The 16,673-nt window shown below is 40.7% G+C and overlaps 1 protein-coding gene across 3 annotated transcripts in view; it reads left to right on the top strand.

The window, feature by feature from the left end:
• The window catches only part of KIF6 (kinesin family member 6), a 504,404-nt gene that overhangs the window by 416,494 nt on the left and 71,237 nt on the right, over positions 1-16,673 (top strand). For all 3 annotated transcript variants that reach the window (XM_072642001.1, XM_072642002.1, XM_072642000.1), the window contains one exon: positions 4,509-4,559. In XM_072642001.1, the coding sequence (XP_072498102.1) occupies positions 4,509-4,559 (51 nt within the window). The remainder of the gene's footprint in view (positions 1-4,508; positions 4,560-16,673) is intronic.

Raw genomic sequence — 16,673 nt, 5'->3', positions numbered from 1 at the left:
CTCTCTGACTCATTTAAGATTTCTTGGAAGATATAGCAAAAGAATAATCCTATTCAACAGACCCTTGATAATAAACATTCGGTGAAGCATAAAATGGGGGGATGTGTGCTTGCCAGAGGTGTTTGTTGTGCCATTGAAGGAGATCCTATGCAGGGTCCATATTGAGGAGAAATTCCCTACAGATGGTGAGGTCTTCCAGGTGTTCCTTCTTGTGGATGACATTTTGCTGACTGCATAAAGCCCCAGAATATTGCTAAGCTGATAGGAAACACCAACTGGATGAAGACTATCTATTGTCTAGATGTCAACGAGCATTTGGATAGACTCCATTTGGGACTTATCCAACAGTATGTATATCGAGATGGACAATGAGTTGAACAAGAGGGAAGGAACCTAGATTGCCTTCAGAAAAGTGAATTAGGGCAAATCCAAGATGGCAGAGCAAAAGCAGGGAATTTCCTGAGTTCTCCCCCAAAGCCCTCCAAATACCTATAAAAAATGACTCTAAACAAGTTCCAGAGCTAAAGAACCCACAAAATGACAGAGTGAAACAAATCTCCAGCCCAAGACAACCTGGAAAGTCGATAGGAAGGTACTTTCCCACTGGGCAGGGAGTGGAACACAGTCCCACATAGGCTGCACTGGCCTGGCACAGATTGAAAGGAACAGACTTCAGGGGACTGAATCATTGGCAACTGTGGCAGTTTTCTGACTTCTCAACCCACAAAAGCCATAAAAGTCAGTGGGAAGACTCTGTGGTACCTGGGTGAAAGAGGAGTGTGAGGTCTGGCCAGTCTGGCCCCAGCCCCAGGGCAGTGGGGGCGGGGGGTAGCAACAGTGGCAGTGTTGGCAGTGGCAGAAGCAGCAGTGGCAGAGAGGCTGCTTCCAGAGGTATGGGCCCACAGATGGTGGGGTATTGACCAGCTGATACAAAATCCTTGAAGCCTAGGACAATACACTCACCCCCACCTCCACTGGAAGCAGAGTTCTACGTTGACAAAGAGATAGAAAATCAAGTGTTTGGCTGGGAGAATGAGTAAACATCATAAAAGAACTCAAGACTATAGAATCTTACTTTGGTGGCAAGGAAGATCAGGACATACAATCAGAGGAGGACAGCAGGCAAATCTCCTACATCAAAAGCCTTCAAGAAGAATATGAATTAGTCGCAGGCCATGGAGGAACTCAAAAAGGATTCTAAAAACCAAGTAAGAGAAATAGAGGACAAATTGGGAAGAGAAATTAGAGTGATGCAAGAATATCATGAAAACCAGTCAACAGCTCGCTAAAGGACCCCCCCCCCCAAATACTGAAGAAAATAACACCTTAAAAAATAGACATATTCTAAATGACAAAAGAAGTCCAAAAAGCCAAGGAGGAGAAGAATGCCCTAAAAAGAAGAATTGGTCAAATGGAAAAAGAGGTCCAAAAGCTCAGTGAAGAAAATAATTCCTTCAAAATTAGAATGGAGCAAATGGAAGCTAATGATTTTATAATAAATCAAGAAATTGTAAAATAGAACCAAAAGAATGAAAAAACAGAAGACAGTGTGAAACATCTCATTGGAAAAGCCACAGACCTGAAGAATAATCCAGGGGAAATAATTTTAAAATTATTGGACTACCTGAAAGCCATGATCAAAAAAAGAGCCTAGACATCTTTCAAGAAGGGAAAACTGCCTTGATATTCTAGAACCAGAGGGTAAAATAGAAATGGAAAGAACCCACTGATCACCTCCTGAAAGAGACCCCAAAAAGATACCTCCTAGGAATTTTGTAGCCAAATTCAAGAGTTCTCATGTCAAGGAGAAAATATTATAAGCAGCTAGAAAGCAACAATTCAAGTATTGTGGAAATACAATCAGGAAAAACACAAGATCTAGCAGTTTCTACACCAAGGGATCAAAGGGTTTGGAATATGATATTCTGGGGGTCAGAAGATCTAGGATTAAAACCAAGAATCATCTACCCAGCAAAACTGAGTATAATCCTTCAAAGGGAAAATGGACATTCAATGAAATAGAGGACTTTCAAGCATTCTTGATGAAAAGACCAGAGCTGAACAGAAAATTTGACTTTCAAATATAAGACTCCAGAGAAGCATGAAAAAGGTAAACAGGAAAGAGAAATCATAAGAGACTTATTAAAGTTGAACTATTTATATTCCTACACAGAAAGATGATATTTGTAGCTCATGAGACCTTTCTTAGTATTAGAGCAGTTGGAGGAGAGAGACATAGAAAGAGAGAGAGAGGAGAGAGAGAGAGAGAGGGCACAGGGTGAGTTGAATATGAAAAGATGATATCTAAAAAGTAAAATTAAGGGGAAAGAGATGAATATATTTGGAGAAGGAGAAAGGGAGAGATAGAACAGAGTAAATTATCTTGCATAAAAGAAGCAAGATAAAGGTTTTACAATGGAGGGAAAGAGGGGGCAGGTGAAAAGGAATGAATGAACCTTACTCTCATCAGATTTGGCTTAAGGAAGGAATAATATACACACTAAATTGGGTATCTTACCCTAAAGGAAAGTAAGGGGAAGGGGATACAAAGAGGCATGATAGAAAGGAGGGCAGATGAGGGGAGGCAGTAGTCTGAAGCAGACACTTTAGAAAAGGTACAGGGTCAAAGGAGAAAATTGTATAATTGAGGGACAGGGTAGGATGAAGGGAAATACAGTCTTTAACAATATTATAAAGGTATTTTGCATAGCTATACATGTATAACCTATATTGAATTGCTTCCTTTCTCAATGGGGTTGGGTGGGGAGGGAAGAAGGGAGAGAATTTGGAACTCAGTTTTAAAAACAAATGTTAAAACATTATTTTTACATGCAATTGGGAAATAAAATATATGGGTAATGGGGTATAGAAATCTATCTTTCTCTTCAAGAAAGTAAAGGGTAATGGGGATAAGAGAGGGGGATGATAAAAGGGAGAACAGACTGGGGAAAAGGGTAATCAGAATGCATGCCATCTTGGGGCAGGGAAGGGGAAAGATGGGGAGAAAATTTGGAACTCAAAATCTTGTGGAAATGAATGTTGAAAACTAAAAATAAATAAATTTAAATCATAAAAAAAAATGGATTAGCCCTAGACTTCCCATGAAAGCAAAGGCCCTTCTTTCACTACTGACATTCAATTAATGATGCTATATGGCAGTGAAACATAGAATTCTGTACTTCCTAAGATTAAAACATGAGTATCACACAGGGGGCAATGGAGATGCATGTGGTAGGTGTGAGGAATTCTAAGGAACAGGAGTAAGAAGAAGCCATCAAGGAAATGTATAACAGAAAGATGGACTGGTTGTATGGTAAGAATGAGGAATGACAGATGCAAAGCCAGAGTGCTTCACTGTTGAGCTAACAATGTCTGAAGAAAGCTTGGGTATATTTTGTGTTGGGTGTGCCCCCTGTGATGAACTTATGGAAGGTCATGGACATGACTCAGAGAAGATGGTAGTCATAAATGGGTTGCATTTTACACCATGGAAGGGAATTCCTGAATCAATGAGCTTACAGATTCATCTGAGTAGCATCCCTCATAGATGGTGATGTTGCTTCTGCTTGCACATTTACCGCAACAGAGAATTCATTACTTTTAAAGTAATCCACAAAGTTAGACAGTTTTAATTGTTAGAACGTTCTTCCTCATACTGATTCAAACTCTGCCTCTTTATATCTTCCATCTATTATCTCTGGTCCTACTTTGTGTAGCAAGACAGAAAATCTTATCTCTTTCCAATATAAAAACCCTTCAGATGTCCTAAGAGACAGTATGTCTTCCTTAAGTCTCTGGGTTCAATTTCCCTAGTTCCTTCAATTGTTCCACATATAACTTTGTATTCCATTCCTTTACTCTCCTGGTGGCCCTTCTCTGGATACATTTTAGTTTGCCAATCTCTCTCTTGGGAGGGAGATCCAACCTATATTTGGACATAGTGCTACAGATGCGTTCTGAATACTTCTCCTTTGATCCCTCCAAACATCATACTTCTATTAATGTAGACTATAATTGTGTCATAGCTTTTGTAACAGCCATATGCTATGCACTCACACTGAGCTTGTGGACAACTCAAAGCCCCAGGTCTTACCCCCTTGACAGCAGTTTAGATAGTTTCATGGAGAAGGTAGAATTTGATCTGGGTCTCAGCTCTCTCACCTCATGGATGGACAAAAGACCACATACTCTGCCTTCCTCAATAATACACACAGTGATGACATCTTGGAAGTATATCACTAACATAGACACAGGTTCCCGCTGAGGCATTTGTAAAGGGCTGACAGATATGATCGAATACAATGAATGTAAAACATATTTGTAGTGACCCTCTGGGTTTCCTGGCTTTGTTGTCACTTCCACTGCCAGTTTTGTAAGCTCCCTCTTGAACTGAGAAGCATAAGCCTTTTCTTTTTCTCCACGTAACATCTTTTTTGGAAGGTCAGAGACTTCTCAGCCTGATGTATCTTTCCAGAACTTAATAGCTTTGTCACTTGTTTCTTTGACAGGTCATCTAAAAGAAGAAATAAATCAACGGCAGATGCAACGAGTTGCTTTAAGTGAGTACAAGTATCTGTCTGTGTGTGGGGAGGGTGGGGAGGTAGAGAGTTAATACAGAATGCAATCACCTGGCCTGATTACAGGGTTATATGTTTAAAATTAATTCTGTAAAACAAAGAATAAATGGATAAAGTCCATTTTACTAGGCTACTGGCAGAGCCGGGTGTAGACAAAATTGTGAAAGAGGCAAGCTCTGTTTTCCGTGCCATACCCCTTTTACAGATACCAACTCTCACCAGATGTCCAATGGCCCTTGGCTGCTCAGGTTTCCCCAGTACAGTATGACACATCCTGATTTACCTCTTCTTAAACAGCATCACTTCATATGCCAGACACTTCTTACCCAGCATAGATTAAAAACAAACAAACAAAAACCCTACTCTCTGTTTCCTGCAGCAGTTTATACCCTATTCTCTGATTTCCAAAGCTACAGATACCTAGTTGATAACTAGTCTGCTTCTGATGTATGCAGTGTGTAAATGAGAAATAGATAGCTTCAACCGCATCACGTGCATTTCGGCAATGTCCTTCTGGGAAGAATGTACTCATATTTGTTTGTTTGGTTTGACCAAAGTCACAAAGGAGGGTTGGGAAGTACCTTGTTGAACTGGTGGGAAAGATATTTGGGGACAGATGATGAGGCCCCTCCATTCATACCCCCGACTCCTTTTCTTAACCAAACCATAGCACCAATGCTAACCCTTTTGAAGAGTTACAGTTGATTGAGAAAATGGCATCACCTGGTTAAAGGATATTATTTTACATTTCTTTTCCTGGGGCTGCTTCTTCTAACTGCAGAACAATGAAGGACACCATGTCAGAAGGGTAGAAAAAGGCCCAAACTGTACTGGAAATGATTTCCTTGAAAGTAGTAACTAGTAGCCCTGTTAAGATCTTCTGTTATTTTCTTTTATTAAAACTGATAATAACCCTCAGTAATTGTCAGTGATAGTAATAGTTAGAACTCAGTGTAAACCACAGGAAGCCTAATACATTCTGGCCGGAGCTTCAGGGTTCTCACTGTTTGTTCTGATATGCTTTAAAAATAAAAGTGGTGTCAGCCTTTTGACCATCTCCTGGGACGTGGCTGCTACAGTAGACTTGTAATTGTTATACAGACCAATGAATTTCTTCGTTCTGAACACAGACTCAGCTGATTGCTTTCCCCAGCAAAAGGTGAGTTCTCTGATAAAGGCAAACTGACCTCAAAATGTTGGACTTAGGAAAGGTTCAAAACGGGCTAAGGTGGATAGTGACTCTGTCATGAGCTCTCTTCTCATCCCCAAGCTCAAAGGGCAGGGCATCAGCTATGCAGGAATTCCCCAAGATCAGCTACAGCAGCTCCATTATGACAGTTCCATGGGCAAGGTCCTTCTTCAGGCAACATCTGGCCTCTTCTCACAGGCATTTAATGAGCCCTTGTTGTAGAAAAACAATGATGTGGAAAATACCATTTGAAATAACTATATAAGTGGTTTGCATTTAAGACAAGGTAAGCTTTCTCCACGGGTTCCAGGGGAGTAAGGAGCTCCATCCTCCCTTTCTTTCCAACTCCCCATCCCCCTGGGAGGCCAGGCCAATTCAGCAAAGGGACTGGAACTGCTCAGGCAGTTTTCTCCCCTGCCTGGAGCAGACCTGGGCCTTTGGAAAATTGCTGCATGTTTCCAATCACAGGCTCCAGGCCACACAAATATTTTCCAGACTCCCATTGCTTCATTAATGCACCATTCTGAAGTAGGTCCATATTGCCTCCTCTCCTTTATATGGGAAACTGGGGCTCCTTATTTGTCTATTTATCATGCTTTCAGCCTCCTCCTTCTAAATTACAGCAGGTGTCAAGTTCAGGAAGGCCCAGATTTGCCTGAAATAATCAGGAAACTTCAAACAGAAACCACTTTGGTTGGAAGTCTAATTAAGAGCATGTTGAAATACCTATTTATTTTAAAAACCATACTATCCCAATTAGAAAAGAAGTGTTAACATTTCCCAGCTGCCATTTTGAGATTAAATGCCTTGTTATAATCCAAACACTTTAGGAGGTTATTTGATTGAGATTTAAAAACACCAATGCTCCGATTTCCCAGGTGAGCATATTTCGGAAGTAAATTTTGCTTATTGAAGAAAACCTCTCAACTCAGCAAACTGTTTATACAGCCATTTCCTGTTTTAACCCTCACCTTTCCAGCTAGCATTTGGGCAGAAGGCTGGGGAGAGAGGACTTCTTGCAAACACTAACTTCAAATGGATCTGGGACCTATGACACTCCTCAAGAGCCAAGTTGGCTTCAGGCATAGGAAATGAATCAGTGGCTAAATGCAGTATTTAGTCCTTTTCTACTTCTGTGCTTTTCTGCTCATTTTTCATTCCTTTCCCATTTTTTCTCTTTATGTTTATTTTGCTGACTTTTTCTCCTTTTTACTTTCTCTAACCTTCCATCTTCATTTTCCCCCTTTGCACTTTATCATCTTTCTTGATCCTTCTATCATCTCCTTTCTCTTAATAGTTTACTGGCAGTTTTTTTTCTGTCCTTGTATACAAACCAATTCATTTGTATATGCTGTACATGTGTATTGGCATCCCCCCAATAACACTGCCCTAAACAATGTTATTTCCCAGTAACATCATTGACACATTGTAATCAAACCCCACTATAGTGTAACAGACTCCTCTGGTAACCATCTTAGCCAGCTGCCCAAGCAGCACATCAGATGTTGGGCAATGGACCTAGGGCTGCTTCACATATAGATGTGGTTTTGATTTTTATGGTTCTATATACCTGCAGGAACTCCAGGAGTATGACCACCAGAAGCTGAGAATATGCATATGTGTATGAGTGTGCCCACCCACCCACCTACACACACTCACACACACACACACACACACACACACACACACACACATGTGCGTGTGCACGTGCACGTGCACGCATTTTTTAATTTTAGTAGGAGACAACCCCCAAGGGAATAAAGCTTAACTATGACAGTTTAAAGGCTTCACTGACAGACCAATGTAATAGGGAGTCTTCCTATCCTTTAATTTAGCCTCATTTGACCTTTGTCTAAGGCCAGCCACGTGCATGAATGTGTGTATGTATGTGTATGCATAAAAGGACCCCTTCCCTTTTTAGTGATCAAGTCTAAATTAGAATGTACTTTGTTTAGGACCCCACCCAGGAAATCTCTCAGAAAATATAAACTTTACTTCTTACACTAATGAAAAGCATAGAGTCATGACATCTGGAATAAACTACTGTAGAGTACATTTAAAATCAAATGAGAATATAACTTACAGTAAATTACAGTAGTAATGGCAGTGACCACATTTGATGTGATGGTTGAACCTATGGAGAAAAATGTGACCATTATCACTTCTTTCTAAGGGAATGGTTTAAAATCAATTTCCAAAAGCATAGTAATATACATACGTACCGACATATGTGTGTGTGTGTGTGTGTGTGTGTGTGTAATGACTAACTAAAACTGGATACTAAGTCACAAGCTAGTAGGTGACAACGTAATGAAACAGCCAAACATAACTGGATACTAATTTAGATGTTTTAGCTGAATATCACTGATTGGTTCAAGATAAATCTGATAATCAGTGGTATTTGTTTGTGTTTCCCCATACTGCTTTGCTTGTGCAGTATTCGAATACCTAAAAATAGTTGTCCTGGATAAAGTAAAAAAGTTTTCCTGGATAATAATGTCAAGTGAGAGAGCAGTCAACCATAAATACTTACTGAGCGCATCTACAATGTGCAATACACAATGCTAGGAGTCATGGAGAAAATCAGTCAAAAACCATTAAGAACTTACTATGTGACCAGCACTGTGCTTAGTGCTGGATACGTAGGTACAAAAAAGGAAATGATCTTTCTTCACAGTAATCTGAGCCTTCACTTTAATGAGTGAGACAAGAACATAGAACAATATGTACAGCCTAAATACAAAGCTAATAAATAAAGACGGAGAGAGGAGGAGGAGGAGGAGGAAGAGAAAGAATAGTGGTAGTACTAGTAGTGGTAGTAGTAGCAGTAGTAGTAGTAGTAGTAGTAGTAGTAGTAGTAGTAGTAGTAGTAGTAGTAGTAGTAGTAGTAGTAAAAGAGTAGTAAAATAAAATACAAGGTACTTTAGGAAGGAGGGTGCTACCAATTTGGGGGGATATGGAAGCCAGGAAAAATTTAATTCAAAAGGTACTACCTGAATGTATCTTAAAAGAAGAAAGGGAGTGTACAAGGAAGAAGTAAGGAGAGAGTGCATTCCAGATATGGGGCAGCCAGTTCAAAAACATAGTGAAGGGAGATGCAGTGTCAAGTGTGAGGAGCAGAGAGCTGCCATTTTGTCTGGGGTTGCAAATAGGAAGGACAGTGATATCCAACAAAGCTGGAAAGGTAGATCAGGGCCAGGTTATGAAAGGCTTTAAAAGCTAAACAGAGGTTATTTTATTTTATCCTGAAGGTAATAGGATATCACTGGAATTGGTTGTATAGGGAAGTCACATGGTTGCATCTCTACTTAAGGAAAATTACTTTGGTATATATTGGAGTGGGGAGAGACTTGAGTCAGGGAGGCCAGTTAATAAAGAGCTGTTACAATAATCTGGGCCAAACAAGCTTTTGAGGCACTGCCAGAGGCAGATGTGCTCTTGGGCCCTCCCAGGCCTGGATGTTGCCCTCCCCAGCCCTCAGGTCTTGGGCCTCTGGGGCCCCATTCCCTCCCTCCTCCCACTGTGGGTGGGTTCCTTGAGGCCCTGGCCCATACACCCCCAGGTCTTCTGAGGCCTGCCTGGTGTGTGGGTCCCCCAGGCTGACAGGCTAAGTAGTTGTGGCCAGTTCATTTGGCTAGTTGTGACTGAGCAGCCTGCCAAGTCGTCAGGGGAAATCTTCGTGGTGACCAGAATCAACTTCCGCAGGCAACTGTAGCTGTTACAACTTGGAGGCCCAAGACCACTGAGGCATGAACTGAATCTACAAACTGGAAATGTGTTTCAACTGTCTCATCCTAAAAGTCCCTTCTCAACCCTTCCCTCATGTGAGAAAGCATGACCTGAGCAGTGGAGAATGGAGCCATTTTTATGTCAACTCCACAACCCCTTTCACTTTAGGAGGTGCCAGATTTTGAGAGTCTATTTGGAAAGCCAGCTTTGACTCAACTAACCCAATGGTAATCTGTCAGTGACCAGGCCCTCCTTGTAAAAAAATCCCTAACTCTTTCTTCATTAAGACTATGGGAATCCTGCTCCTTGATGGTACCACTACAGTTGGAAGAAGCTACAAAACTTAATTCTGGTGGAGAATTGATGCTTTCTGGGTCCTCAAAGCTACACATTTTATAAAACAGTTTTGTCTTCCTTTTGGGCCTGGACCTCCCCTCCTAAGGAGAAAGCCTGCCCCAGGAGCAGACTATAGAACAGTAATGGCCCTTGATGGTACTACTGGAGTTGAAGGAAGCTTGAAAACTTATTCTAGTGGATAATTGGTACTCTACGGATTCTCAAGGCCAGGGATATTTTATAAACTATCTTTGTCTTCCCTCTGGGGCCCAGACCTCCCCTCCTGAGGAGAAAACTGTATAACAATAATGGCCCTTGATACTAGAGTTGGAAGATACTAGAAAAACTTGTGGTCAAGCCTCTCTTCGGCTCTGTACTAGACCCTACATTATAGTGAACGCTCCCATCAGCACTCCCCCTCCTGACAACCTGCCATGGGGCAGAATATGGCAAGGCTGCCCCTTCCCCTTCCTCCTTTTATGCTGTTTGATGCAGAAGAAATTTCTATAAATCTGTTTATGAAAGTCTTTCTTTCATATTAAGGTGAGGTAAGAGAAGAATATGGTTTTGACTAGACTGAAAATCTGTGATGCTGCAGTTGTTCAATAAAATCATTAGAGCCCTTACCTCTAAACAAAATCAAAAGATAATCTAGGCAAAAAAGTAATGAGGGTACGAATAAAGGTCTAGTAGTATGTGTACAGGAAAGGGGTCAGATGGGAGAGATGTTGTGAAGGCAACAGAATATATGGGTTGAGGGATAATAAAGGCAAGGATAATGCTGGGATTATGAATCTGAAACATTGGAAGGATGATGGTTATCTTTGGTAGAAATAGGAAAGTTTGGAAGAAGGGAAATGAAAATGATTTCAGTTTTAGACATGTTGAGTTTAAGATATTTCTGGGACATCAGTTTTGAAATGTCCAATAGGCAAATAATGATACAGTACTAAAACACAAAGGAGATCCTGAGTCTGGATGTGTAGATCTGGGAATTGTCTGTGATGGTTAAATCTGTAAGAGTTGATGAAAAAGTACAGACAGAGAAGAGAAGTGGGCCTAGCACAGAACCTTGGGGAACACTCGCAGGCACGATGTGGAAGATGAGATTGAGAAAGGACAATCAGGTATGGGGCAAACTAGGAGAGAGTCGTGTTACAGAAACACAGAGAAGAAAGAATATCCAGGAAGAGGGTAGTGTCAAAATGCAGTAGTGCCAAATGCAGCAGATAGGTTGAAAAGGATTAGGAGAGTCAACATGTCTAAATGATAAGAGGCAGTGTGGTGGGCTCCCCTCCACAAACTCCTCCAAACAGATCTAGAAAATACACCAGACTAAATCTCAATGAGGAAATCTAGAAAAAGTCTCAGTGAGTCATATTTCCAGCCCAGCTCAGCATAGTGAGATAGACAGGGAAGTCTGCAGATACTGGGGATGGGTCAGGCCAGAAGCATGCTGTATGTTAAGCACTCCAGTGAACAGGGAGAGGCTGTATAGCAGGGCAAGAAGGGGAACCAGGCCATACAAGGATTCCATCAGACACACACCAGAGCACCAGGACAGGGATAGGTGCCAACTGGAAGCTTTATCACCTACTACCCAGTTCTGGATCATAGATCCAGGGCAGAGTGAGAAGTAGACCTGTACAGGGGAGTGGTGTTTCCAGGTAGGGAGATCCTGGGTGGTGTACTGAAAAAGGAGAAAGTTCAGAAATCAGCACTGGTGGCAGCAGCAGCAGCAGCAGCATGGCTCAGCCTCCAAGCTCTGAGTGTCACTTCTAGCATCTGTTTTCCCCTGTAGTGAAATAACCAAGGCAGGAATCCAATACCAAAGGGAACCTACAGTTCTACCACTTTAAACCAATAGAGTTTGCCAGATGGTTTATAGGGGGTAGAGTCCAGCAGTAATCTACTATTGATCATACCCTAAACTGGTCAGGAACTTGCAAAGCTCAGATCAGGGGGGTACCAAACATACTTTGCCCTGGATCATATTCCTTTGGGAGCACCAAAACCTTACAGGTCCCTAGCCTGTCCCTGGGATCTTGGAATAACACAACACTCAATATCTCAAGAAAGAACACAACATTCAGTATCCCCAGGACCCGCCCAGACTTTCCATCCAGTGGTGCCATAGAGTTCAGCCATCAAATAAAGTCTGAATTTGGGAAGCCTGCTGAGAGAATAGATGAACAAAAAAGAACCCCACAGTAATGAACTGTTTTGGTGGCAAGAATATTTGAGACACAAACACAGAAGAGACTGACTCCAAAACATCTACAGAAAAAGCCTCAGAGAAAAACACAGCTCAGCCACAAACTCAAGTAGAATTTTGAAGCAAGAGTTTTTAAAAAGTTATAAATGGAATAAGAAGACTTGAGAAGAAAAATTAGAAAAGAAATGAAAACCATGAAAGAAAGATTTGGAAAGGAAATTAACAGCTTGGCACAAGTGGCACAAAACCTTGTCTGAACAACAATCCCCCTGAAAATTAGAAAGAATCAAATAGAAGTTAATTATGTCACTAGTCAACAAGATATAAAGTCATAAGGCTGGAAAAAAAGGAGAAATGTTGCACAGCAAAAAGAATTGACCTTGAAAACAGATCAAGGAGAAAAAAAATTAAGAATCATTGGACTATTTGAACACGATGACCAGAAAAAGATAGAGAGAAAGAGAGAGTCCTTACATTCCAAGAAATCTTAAAAGAAAATCACTCAGATTTCTTAGAACCAGAGGGCTAAGTAGAAATAGAAAGGTCATGCCAATCACACCTGCTGAAAGAAACCTCAAAATGAAAACTATCGGAAACATTGTAAGCAAAATTCAGAGCTTCCAGATTTAAAAAAAAAAAAGCAAAAAAGTATCTATCTATCTAGAGGGCGTCCAAATATTCCTAATGAAAAGACCAGAGCCATAGAGAAATATTGGTGTTCAAGCACAAGAGTGAAGAAAAACATAAAAAGGTAAACATGAATAAACAAGGATAAAGAACCAAAGAAAGATAAATGACTTATGTTCAAGTATGGGGAGACACACATGTGTTGTTCACAGTTCATAGAAGGAGTTTAATTAGATGAGGTCTGAGAGTAGTTCTGTTGGGTCTTGATGATGTTAAGAAAAGAATGAGAAGAGAAAGTAAGAGAAATACACTGGAAAGAGGGGAGAAGGGAAAGGAAGGGTAGGGGAAATTACCTCATATAATCGAGGTGTACATTAGTAGACACAAGGATGAAGTGAGAATTCACTTAGAATGGCCTCCGTTTTTTTCAGTAAAGCTGAGAGGAGGACTTGAGAAAGGAAGGGAAGAAAAAACAAAAAGGCCTTACCTTTGAGGCTCTTAGAGTCCAGTTAAAGAGACATAAATAGAATAAAAGCAACCATTGGGTTCTTAAAGTCTATGATAGTGGGGACTAAGGTCTAGTATCAGCAGGGGTGTGCTGGGAAATATTTAACAATGATCTCTCCTCTCCAGAAAAAAAAAAATAACCAGGATACATGCTGAAGTTTAATCTACATTATTAACACTTTCTTAAGCCTTGATAATCAACAAAACAATCCATCCAGCCCCAGCAGGAACTGGCCCCAAGTTATACCAAGTCTGCTTAAAGCTCATCAGCAGAGAGGCTCATCACTATTCATTTTCTATATCTTGTCTTAGTGAGATGCAAGGGATGAAGTCTTTAGAGTAGCAATTCACAAAGACTAGACATAGAGGAGTATTAGTCATTGTTGGAAGGACCCCTCCACAGATCACTGAAGTATTGAAATATTTAGGATTTATACCCTACCTACTTCCAAATTGTAGTCTGTAGACTGACCCACAGTTCAACAATTCAACAAACATTTATTAAGTGCTTAGTATTTACAAAGTTCTCTGTGACATTTAAACGTGAAACAGATTACAGCTGAAATCAGAAAGAATGAGTGCTTTCAGACCCCAAAGCTAAGCAGATTACTACCACATTTCAACGATAAATTTCACTCCATTTTCTAGCTACTAAGGTAGAAAGAGGAATTACACATTTTCATTTTCTGACAACCAACAGCACACAGTTCATCTGCGGAAGCAAATGTTTCCTGAAACTAAACCCATGCCATAGTTTATTGCAAGGATCCTTGTGTGAAGGACGTTGGGTGACACAGTGAACAATATCTTCAACCATAATTTTGCAAAAAGACACAGAAATACTGTTCAAGCGGAGGATCCCCTTATCAGTCCTCTATAAAAGCAGAAGGTGTGACATTAAAACATAACTCCATAAAGGAATTTCTGTGACATGGTGAGATAATATGGCACGTGTACTCTTTCTTTCTGAAGGTCTAGGTTAGACTCCAACTCAATGCATTATAGAGCCCAGCAGCTTGTCTGTCACCCACACTGTGCCCCATCCTGAAAGTCATCCTTCAGAGAGAGACAAAGGCCCTACAGTTCCAGACCTGTGATTTACCTTGGCCACATGTACCTCCCTCCATATCATTGTACTCTTCCCAACTCCTATACTCTGTATTTATGAAAAAGTGTGACCTTGGTGTTGGGGAATATGCTTTGTAACTACTGTTTTTGGTGTGCCTTTTAAGTTAAAAAAAAAATGAACATCTTGGCCGCTGTTCATCCTTTGTTTTTAAAGAGGACCAATGACATCATGGAGTGATGTCTGAATTCATGTGCGAATTTATTTAAGTGAGACAGAGTTGCAGCTGTCAGCCTCTCTCTTCTAGAATCATCAAAGTCCAGTGACAGGACAAAAGTCGGGATGTCTGGTGATGGCCTGGGATACAGTGGATGACCCTGGCATCGTCAATATCTGACCAAGCTCTAAGCACTCCACAACACCTGCTTCAGCTGTCTTTATGGCCATTAGAATGAAGGGTTCTCATCCACCCATTTCTGAAGGGAATGGAAAACAAAGTTTGTGCTCCCTAGATTGTGCAGGAAATACCTTGCCAGATGAGTTTAATTTCTCCTTTGAGCCTTTGCAGAGGTCCTCTCTCTTTGTAGGGATCCTCTCACTTTATGGGGGTCTTCTTTATTTGTGGGGATCTTTTCTCCTCTCTCTTCACGGGGATCCCCTCTCTTCGTGGGAATCCTCTCTCTTCATGGGAATCCTCTCTCTTATAAGGATCCTCTCTCTTCATAGCAATTCCCTCTCTTCATGGGGATCCTCTCCATGGAGATCTCTCAAATGATCCTGCTTTGGATTTCAACTAGAAGTGGATAGACCTAAAGCACAGATCTGACAACTTTACTCCCAGGCTTCAGAAGCTCCATTGCTCCCTTTTGCATCTGTGATAAAATAGAAACTGCTCTGTCTGACTTTTAAAACTTCACGATCTGACTTCACCCTGTTTTCTAGGGTTATTACTCTTCTTTACAAACTCTACATTCAGTCTTAAGTAGGCCATTCCTCATCCATAACATCCCATCTCTCATCCTATTTTCCCTTTGCATAGGCCAGGGGTGTTGAACCTGCAGCCTCAAGGTCACATGTGGCCTTCTAGGTCCTTGGGTGTGGGCTTTAGACCAAGTCCAAGTTTTGCACAGCAAATTTTTTTATTAAGAGATTTGTTCTGTGAAGTTTAGATTCAGTCAAAGGGCTATACTTGAGGACCTAGAGGGTCCCATATGGGTTGCAGGTCATAAGTTCCCCAAACCTGACATAGGCCATCCCCTATACAACTCCTCCCCCGCCTTGGCTTTATGAATTACCAAATTTCCTTCAAGACTCACCTCAGAGGCCACATCCTACAGGAAACCTGTCCTGATCCCCATGCTTCTATCACTCTGCAGAAATTATTTTGTCTCTACTTTGTATGCATTTCATATTTAATTGTTTTATGTACGTGTGGTTTTCCTCAGGACAGCATAAGCTCCTTGAGGTCAGAAACCGTTTCTTTTTTTTTTTTTTTTGTAGAAAATACTTATTGAATGAATGAATGAACATCTTGTAACAACATACTGCGTCTTTTTTCTTAAAGCAGAAAATCCTGTTTGCCTTCTCACTTAAGGGACAAGCATTTAGATCTAAAGCAAATGTGTTGCATCCTTGTTCCAAGTGCTTTGGGACAGATGTAAAAGTAACAAATGAGGTAATATGAAAGTGATACAGGCCATAAGTACCACCTACAAGTGCCCTGTGAGCTGTGGTACTTTCTCAGGGAGGCTGGAAATTAATTCAGTGTCCTACCGAATGAAGAGGGCAAATGAGTCTGGGGGCAGGGAAATAGACTTTCCAAATTGTCTAGCTTGAAATTGTTAGAGGCCAGAAGAACCATACTGGAGAATGTAATGGGGTAGAGAAATGCAAAGGAAGAGATAAGAAGCACAGAATTTATAACTGCTTCTTAACATTGTAGAGAAAGTAAGATTTTTTTCTTCCTCTATGGTATTTTCACCCTTATGAATAAGGATTAATAAGGATTAAGAAATTATATATTTTATATATCCATGTTGTACATTGGCAAAACCCTTCCTACATGCTAAAAGAGAAATCCAACAATCTTTGTGCATGTGTGGATACAGAGGTGCCTATAAATGTATGTATATAGATGTATGTGTATATGGATTAATATATAGATATATACAAACATGCATATGTACACACATGTATGTATATGTGTGTATATGTGTGCATGCATACATACATACTCTAGTCAGATGGGTGTACTAAGCATCCCTAATTTCTTTGGCATAGTTACTTCTCTCCATGCAGAATAGTTTTTCTCAACATCTTAGTAAATGTTATTCAGGAATGACTGCGGCTAAAAAATATTAATCACCTGGTGCCTTAGCCTGTCTGAATGTAGCTAGACTAGTCATTAAAAACAAATGTCCTCAAGGG

The sequence above is a fragment of the Notamacropus eugenii genome, chromosome 2 (genome assembly GCF_028372415.1).
Source record: "Notamacropus eugenii isolate mMacEug1 chromosome 2, mMacEug1.pri_v2, whole genome shotgun sequence".
Lineage (NCBI taxonomy): Eukaryota > Metazoa > Chordata > Mammalia > Diprotodontia > Macropodidae > Notamacropus > Notamacropus eugenii.
This window is presented reverse-complemented; position numbering and strand designations above follow the sequence as displayed.